The following is a 9,026-nucleotide window of genomic DNA, read 5'->3' as shown; positions in this document are numbered from 1 at the left end:
TGTGAAGGTTCGACTTTTTTTAAACCTTCACAGTGTTTTTGCTGTGAAGGTTACGTGTAAAAATGTGGTCTCACGGGTCTCACGAAAACAGGCTGGTCTCACGTGAACCCAACCCTATATATATATATATAAATCTAAGATGTAAGTTTTTTTAATGTTTAAAGGAACTTTCTTTGATTAAATACAATATTTTATCATGATTATTCTACAATAAAGTACGACATCGAACGACTGAAACCCCCCATCCTCATAAATTTCTGATACCAAACTTGTCTTAATACTTCATTTTGAGTTTTCATCTATCTCAAGATTAATCTCAATTATACAAACATGATTGATGACATTAAAACCACAAACAAAATTTTGTAGTGAACATTTAGAAATGCAAAATTTAAAATCAAAACAAAATATGGTCTTGAATTGGTGAATTGAGCTGATACAAAAGAGTTTTTGGGGTCGTTTTGTAAATTTACTATAAAACGAGGGTGTTTGTTTACTTTTCTGTTTCTCCATCGGAGGCATCTTCACTGTCGCTGTGCTTTTCTGCAAGTGTTTCTCCGATGGGTTGAAAATTCTCACACGGCGGAGACTCAATCGAATCGAATCAAATCAAATCCCTAATAGATCATATCACATCTGATCTGCCGTCATTTTGATCTCTCTCGCCGTCACCATGGCGGCCCTCAACGCTCCGATCACTATCAAAGAGGCACTTACGGTATATATCTCTCTCTCTCTCTCTCTCTCCATAAATCCTAGTTTCGTTTTGTACTTATTGGTACTCCTATCCTTCGAAACCTAGCTCTGCTTACGCAGTTTCGTCATTTTTGTAGCCTTTTGGACTGTTACCCTGGTGAATTCAAATGGCATAATCAGTTTTTGAGCTTCTTCGATCTCCTGTTTAGATTTGCTAGATTTGCATATATATCGCATACATTCACTCTATGTATATCATATATCTAAAGTCTAGTTCTAAATAGTTAAAACGCACTTAGATAATTCTCAACTTAGCTCATTTTGGTCAATTTCATCATTTAGGAACAACTTGGGTTTATTTAGGGTTAATTTGACTAGAAGTGATAAATTTTGCTAGCTTTTCATCATCGTATTGTTTGGAATTGCGAGATAAATGGAACCTCTATGTGGTATATTTCCAGATCCGTGGAACAAATTGATTGACATGTTTCTGAAAGCATAATTCACAGTGATCTACTTGTGCACTTGATTATTTCTCTGATTTTGATTTGTATGATATTGTTGCAGTTGCCAAGTATAGGGATCAACCCACAGTTCATTACGTTTACCAATGTTACAATGGAGTCTGATAAGTTTATATGTGTTCGTGAAACGTCACCTCAAAACAGTGTGGTGATCATTGACATGAGCATGCCAATGCAGCCACTGAGGAGGCCAATTACAGCTGACTCGGCTCTTATGAATCCGATTTCGAGGATTCTGGCTCTGAAAGGTACGATTTATTCTTTATTTGGCCATGGTTATGAATATAATTTGGTTGGTCGTTCATTTTGCCTTCTCTATTAAAATGGCTAACTGGCTTATCCTCTGATAAACAAATTGTGCTTGTATCTGTTTTTATGCTTTGGTGCAACTTGGCATCTACTGAACTATGGTTCTTACACGTGGATTATCTTGTTGTACTAGCATGCTTGCATGTCCAGTTCCCTAGTATTCTTAAAAGAAACACTAAATGATTGCCAAACGCAGAACCTGAACAACGTCTTCTGGCAATTATTTGAAAACTTTGAAGCATGTCAGAAAATTATTGATGTTACTACAGCTTTGCATACAAATCAAGCTGTAACACGTAATAAGGTCCTTCAAGAAACAGTGAGGTCAGTTTTAGCCATATAGCTAATCAACAATAACATTTTTGAAGCTCAATTTCCCGGGACTACTCAAGATCACCTACAGATATTTAACATTGAGATGAAAGCCAAAATGAAGTCTCATCAGATGCCTGAGCAGGTGACAAGTTTATGCAATAATATCATTCAGTGATTTGTAACTTYGCTACCTCTTTTGGCCAACACTGATGTTGATGGGATCTTATCACAATTCTATCTTCAGGTTGTCTTTTGGAAGTGGATTACACCTAAGATGTTGGGCATGGTAACCCAGACCTCAGTATATCATTGGTCAATTGAAGGTACACTACCTTTATATTTCCTGGAGTGACATTTCTTGATGTTTYCTTTCGTTGTWTGATGTGTAAGCTAGAGGCTATAACTTCTGAACRCWGCCATTCTCTCTCTTTGTATACAGGTGATTCTGAACCTGTTAARATGTTTGATAGAACAGCCAATTTATCGWACAATYRGATARTTAATTACAAATGCGATCCATCCGAGAAATGGTTGGTGTTGATTGGAATTGCTCCTGGCTCACCTGAGGTTTGCTGTTCTTTGGTTATGCTTGATTAGTTGATTATATTGAAAATCTTTCTAGTATTTGAAGATTATGTTATATGCTTATCTATGGTGTTCCAGTGGATTACTTTATCTTCCAGTGGATTACCTTCAAGGTTGGCAATTGATATATCCAGGACCATATTCAACATCATTTTATTTGACTTAAGCAGTCCCGGTCATTTGTTTTTTTGTGGGTTAGATGGCCTGTTCTGCACTCTGTTGAATCCAACTCATTGAATAAATCAAGACGACCATGTACAAATTGCACTGTTTTTGGTGATGAGTGCACATAAAATCTCTTATGATGTAGAATCCTATTGTGCTTTAATTGCTTGGTTTTTTTTTCTCGTTGTTTACCGCAGTTCAAGGTGTTTTTCATACTCTGGATAATCGTACAATGCTTTGTCAATTGACTTTTCTTGGATGTCATTTAATTGCAAGAAAAATTTATTTGTAGCCTTTTTGACTGCATGCAAATGTTTATGTGACGGACCCAATTCTCAAAGTTCTGACAAAGAAGGGAGTATAAGCATGGTTTAGATTGGTTTCTTCATTTGTTTCAGCTGTTTGCTTTCATTGGCTACTACATACATGCAGACATAATGCTGAGGACTGGTCCCCTTTTGATGTTTATCAAGATATTTTATATTGGTCCTTGTTGTTTGCTTCTAGTTTTAATGGAAATGGAAGTAGGTTTGTCTAGTTTATTATCTCAGTCGATAATGTTCTTTATCTGATTACTATCATATAAGGACATATTCTTCAGAAAARGAGATCCAACTGTGATTTCTAGGTGGACTTTTGGATGTCATATTATTATATTAACCTTATAACCTGGTTCAGTAATTTGGGTAAAAATTTCATTATATTTCATCTTCTTTATCCGTCAATTTTCTTTATTTTTTATTTGTTAGTTAACATAGAAAGTGGTGTATTGATTGCCAAATTTCTAGCTGTTATAACCTTTCTACATTTGTAATATTAACAGAGACCTCAGCTAGTCAAAGGAAACATGCAGCTTTTTTCTGTTGATCAGCAGCGAAGTGAAGCTATTGAAGCACATGCAGCATCATTTGCCACCTTCAAAGTAAGGATGTTTTCATTTATTATATCATACATGGAAAGGCATGCTTTCCCTTTTCACCTATTTATAAGTTAATGCCATCAATATTGATCAYATATTTGTATGTCTTGTACAGGTTCCAGGCAATGAGAATCCTTCGATTCTTATTTCTTTTGCAACAAAAAGCTCCAATGCTGGACAGGTTACATCAAAGCTGCATGTCATTGAGMTTGGTGCCCAGCCAGGTTCTATTCTCTTTGCTTGTCTTTTCCTTCATTATAGTTGCCTTTTTGTTTGATGTGTTTTTATTCTCATTCTTTTATTTAGCCCTGAAAAAGAAAAGAATCGAAGTTTTGGTTGATTGATGCTTCTCGTAYGCCATCGAACTAAAATGCACCAATCAACCCTAAACCTGGTTAAAGAAGCTCTTCTTTTGTGCCTGYCTCTCTAAATGTGTTCTGAGCCATACCTTTATGTATATGAGCTTCTGTGCTTGTGTGGTTAGAGAAATATATTCCTGTAGAGGTGTATCAATCAGGTTTGGTGCCTTGTGAAAAGCTGTTTTCATCTACATGCCAAAAATGTGTAGTGCGCTTTACCACTATATTTTTTGATGGTTTCTTCTCCTTTCTTGTCATTTTCTTTACTTTTAGTTCTCATCTTATATTTTTCCTTTCTCAATTGCAAATATTTGTTGCAGGGAAACCCTCCTTTTTTGATGGTTCCTTCTCTTTTACCAAGAAACAAGCAGATCTTTTTTTCCCTCCTGACCTTGCAGATGATTTTCCAGTTGCCATGCAGGTACCTCCTGTTTTTGTTGTCTTTGGAATAGTGGGCTGCAATATCATCTTAACATATTTGTTTTCCAATTTGCAGATATCCCACAAGTATGGTCTGATTTATGTCATTACCAAGCTGGGGACTCTATTTGTAAATGATCTTGGAACCGCCACTGCAGTCTATAGAAATAGAATTAGCCCAGATCCAATTTTCCTAACATCTGAAGCTTCATCAGTTGGGGGATTTTATGCTGTTAATAGTCGTGGACAGGTGTTACTTGCCACTGTAAATGAATCAACAATTGTGCCTTTTGTTAGTGGACAGGTCAGTACGAGCTTCCATTGATATGCTTATTTTGCTTTTTGGAATATGAATTCAATGTGTTATGGCAGTCAAACAAGCTGGAGCTTGCTGTCAATCTTGCCAAACGAGGAAACCTACTGGGTGCAGAAAATTTGGTAAACTTGCTTATTGATTCAGTCTTATTAGAAATTATTTCTTTCTTATGTCAATGTTTGGATCTTGGCATGAGCTCTCAAACTTTAGAGGATAGTTTGTAAGCATTATTTCATTTTTTTAGTTGCCTTCTGCTGTGAAGTATTCTTGCTATACTCTTGTAAAGCAGCATTGTAAGTGAACTTAGAAGTTCATGTTCGAATTATATGTTACAGCATAWGAAGTAGAAGTTAAATAATAAATGTCTTAAATATCAACAGTCATAGTCATTAAAATTAGACAATGCTAGAAATTGTGGCATCATAATCAAAGTCATACTCCGTTAGTAAGAATCTTACAGTCCTGAAGTATTATTTCAAAAATGGACAATTCATTCCATGGCAGGTTGTTGGTGGTTGCATTTACCGCCTCAGAACTGGATCAAGGTTGCCTTTTAAAACAATATGGATGCTGAATCCTCGTAAATTAGTTGCTTGTTCTTTTTTGGTAACTTGAGTAATATTATAAAATTTTCCACCGTGTTAGTATAATGATGCATATGACAGGGGTTAAGAGTGTTAGAGCAACTAAGAAGTTCAAACTGAAACCTTGATGTTTTATTTTAAATAATCTTTACCTGAAAAATACATCATCATAATGACCCAAACTAATATCAAGAGACTAACCCTGAAGAAAATGGTGATTGTTGTGCCCATGGCTTCATAAGAAGGAGTTTTTAGGTGATTGAAAAGCCAATTTGTGATTGATATTCCCATGGCTTCATGAGACTAACACCGAAGAAAATGGTTTTGAGGCCGATAGAAATTGTGTAATCATCACATCAATGTAAAACACAACAATTGCCTTTTTTTCCTCCCTTAGAATGAAGTTTTAGGCACTGACATTAACATGAAATTTACACTAGGGGTTCTGGAAATTTTGGAGATTGTTATTGAGATTTGAGACCAATAGTTGAGGTGGAAAATCATCTTCATATTGGCTTTTGCATTCACYGGAGCTCATAGAATCACAACTTAGCATTTACGAGTGTCATTGTTGTGGAACTAAAGGGTCTGAAGGAGGGAAGAGCAGTGGTTGTTAGAGTATCCCTAGCAGGCAACATTTAGATATTGTAGCAAGGGATGCTCAAACCATATCAAAGACTGAAGACGAAGTGGTACTTCACTAGGCTTTCCCTTGACCCAATCTTATCTTCACATGTTGTTCAGAAGCAACTAAACCAGATTGTCAGCCGACCTGTAATGTAATCTATAATTGTTTGCTTCATGTCTGTGTTGATTATTTAGCAATCTATGTGATTGGAACATTTTGTTTTGTCTGATTGGATACAATCAACTTTCATATGGAAATATATGAAAAATTGTATTTTTTCTTGTCAGTAACTGATTTTGACACCAGAACTCCAGAAGAGATAATAAACTGTGCCAAGGCTTTTTGTGATAATATGGCTAGTACTCACTGTTCACTGACTATGAACTGCCGTACTTTGTTCTAATCACCAATAAGTGCACATTAGTTATATACAGCCATCTTCCTCATGGACAGTTATTGACTACTTGACATTTGTGTATCTCAGGTTGTTCAGCGTTTCCAGGARTTGTTTGCTCAAACCAAGTACAAAGAAGCTGCTGAGCTTGCGGCAGAATCTCCTCAAGGCATTCTTCGTACACCAGATACAGTTGCAAAATTCCAGGTATCTACTTTTGCTAATTGTGTATAACCTCTGCATCCATCGTTGAGACTTCTAAATGACTTATTATTTTATTAGAATGATGGTTATTTGTTTAACCTTCTTTAACAGGTTAACCTTTGTGTATTTAATTGCAGAGCGTACCCGTGCAAGCTGGACAAACACCACCTTTACTGCAGTACTTCGGGACCCTTCTGACTAAGGGAAAACTGAATGCATTTGAATCTTTGGAACTATCTCGCCTAGTTGTCAATCAGAACAAGAAGAATCTTCTAGAGAATTGGTTAGCGGAGGACAAGTTGGAATGCAGTGAGGAACTTGGAGACCTTGTGAAGGTATAAAGTATTAAAGTTTACAAGGTTTTGTGTTTATTTGCATCAACATAATGTTCTCGTGTTGTTTACCATTTATCTTTCTTGAATTTCTAGACAGTGAACGATGATCTTGCATTGAAAATTTACATCAAAGCAAGAGCAACCCCGAAAGTTGTCGCAGCTTTTGCTGAGCGAAGGGAGTTTGACAAAATACTGATTTACTCCAAGCAGGTAGGTGCAAGTACAACTCATTGCTGTAAATTTTAGGTGTTGATGTACAGTGTACACTTAGACGGTCGAAGAAAATAATACGTTTTCCTTGTAAATAAAATTTAAATATACTTCATCTTGCCTTAAATCCTTATGAAATTTGTCCTGAACTGATGCAGGTTGGGTATTCACCTGATTATTTGTTCCTTCTGCAAACAATTCTTCGATCGGACCCACAGGTATTTAAAGCTTTTAGTAAATAGTATGCTTGTGAATGACTGAACAGCCCACAGAGATTATTATGTTAGTCCATGGGTTCATTTATTGCTCGTAAACCAGGCGTTGATTTGCTTAAGAATGTGTTTCTCGAACTTCGAGAATCTCAATTGTGATACCACAAATTTAAGTGCTTGGAAGTTAKATTGATAACATTGTTGCATTTTGCAGGGAGCTGTTAATTTTGCTTTAATGATGGCCCAAATGGAAGGAGGTTGTCCTGTTGATTACAACACCATTACAGATCTTTTTCTTCAGGCCTGTTCACCATCTTTATTGCATTTCCTCATTAGAATCTATAATATGAAGATAAATTACCTTCTCTCGTGCAAGTGAGGATCGATATTAGAAACAAATTTTAAATGCCGTTTATTCCATCTCTTCAGAGGAACTTGATACGGGAGGCAACAGCTTTTCTCTTGGATGTTCTTAAGCCCAATTTGCCAGAACATGCTCATCTCCAAACTAAGGTTAAATTTTGCTGATTCTGATGAACTACTATTTGGCCGTCAAAGATAAGCTGTAGACACTAATTTCTTTTTTTTCCACAGGTCCTTGAAATCAACCTTGTGACATTCCCTGATGTTGCTGATGCCATATTAGCTAATGGTATGTTCAGTCACTATGATCGGCCTCGGATTGCTCGACTTTGTGTGAAAGCAGGTTTTTTTTAGGAGGCTTAAGCCCAATCCTCAATTGGCCCATAATTAGCACCCCATCCCAAGTCTGCTTGATGCAATATTTGGCCCATATCCTGCTAAGCCCACAACCAACTGCCCAAGCTTCTGTGTGAAAGCAGGTCTTTATTGATGGAACACCCCAAAGCCTAAAGTGACTGGTCCAAAAACTTCTAAATCGTCTCTAACTAAAACTATAGTGGAAGTTATTGAAAGCCTAAGAAATTCACAGCTCTTATTTTCTATCATATGGGACGGGTTGTCACAAACTTCACAACTTAAATTTTTTGGCATCCTTGTCAAACCTACCCAACATTCCTTATTCATTGACGATGTGACATTCGCGTAAGTGCTCCAAATATCCCCTTAAGAACTTAAGATGCTCGATGAGGCTTGACCTACTATGTTGATGGTACAAAGATCTGACTCTGATACTATATGTAATTCCTAAAGCTCTAGCAATAGGCTGATCCAGTAACCTCCAAATCAACTTAAAACCATGGTGCACAACTAAGTTCTTAAAACGAGTTCACAAATATCACCCTCTATCCAAGTGGGATGGTTGTTACGCTTCTATGGTATTATAAGCAAACTATTGTGCCTCTCAATAATTTATGCAAATATAAACAATCTTCCCTCTTTATTGAACATGCATTTTCACATCGATAAATCTCGTGTTATTTACTTGCTTTCAGTAATTATATTGTATTGGAAAGTGTATGTTCTTTGGCTATTATTGTAAGGTTTGATACATCAGTGAGATTACATTTATTGACTCATATACAATTGTATCTGTATTGATTAGTGAGTGATACACAATATCTATTATTATTAGGCTTGGGATCATTATTCTTACTAGTATCAACAAGTTCATGAAAATTTAGTACCAAAACAATATAATTTGAGTATTGATTTTCTCTTTTTCAAATTGAATTATGGAATGTCGATACAAAAACGCCTTCCTTTGACTATTTGTATTATATTGGACAATTTCATTGTTTCTAGTTTGGGTCAACACTTTATAAACGTAAGGCTATTAAGAAGCTCATCCATGATGCATGGGTTTTAAAAAGAAGAATTTTATTCGTAGGTCACGAAATTAGAATTTAGAAAATGTGTTAACAGTTGAAA

At 36.0% G+C, this 9,026-nt stretch overlaps 1 protein-coding gene across 1 annotated transcript; it reads left to right on the top strand.

Annotated features, from left to right (window-relative positions):
- The first annotated feature begins 540 nt into the window (after nt 1–540).
- Nucleotides 541–8,723, top strand: LOC112509607 (clathrin heavy chain 2-like). The gene is made up of 15 exons (XM_025114657.1): nt 541–718; nt 1,264–1,468; nt 1,898–1,986; nt 2,089–2,167; nt 2,284–2,411; nt 3,418–3,516; nt 3,629–3,737; nt 4,193–4,293; nt 4,369–4,596; nt 4,665–4,730; nt 6,305–6,421; nt 6,556–6,963; nt 7,122–7,181; nt 7,390–7,688; nt 7,770–8,723. Exons 1-12 carry the CDS (start codon nt 674–676, stop codon nt 6,757–6,759), a joined length of 1,470 nt encoding a protein of 489 aa, XP_024970425.1. The 5' UTR covers nt 541–673; the 3' UTR covers nt 6,760–6,963; nt 7,122–7,181; nt 7,390–7,688; nt 7,770–8,723.
- Nucleotides 8,724–9,026: the final 303 nt, after the last annotated feature.

Source organism: Cynara cardunculus (genome assembly GCF_001531365.2).
Source record: "Cynara cardunculus var. scolymus isolate 2C chromosome LG 3, CcrdV1, whole genome shotgun sequence".
In the NCBI taxonomy this organism is placed as follows: domain Eukaryota; kingdom Viridiplantae; phylum Streptophyta; class Magnoliopsida; order Asterales; family Asteraceae; genus Cynara; species Cynara cardunculus.
The sequence above is the reverse complement of the archived record's forward strand: the minus strand, read 5'-3'. Positions and strand labels throughout refer to the sequence as shown.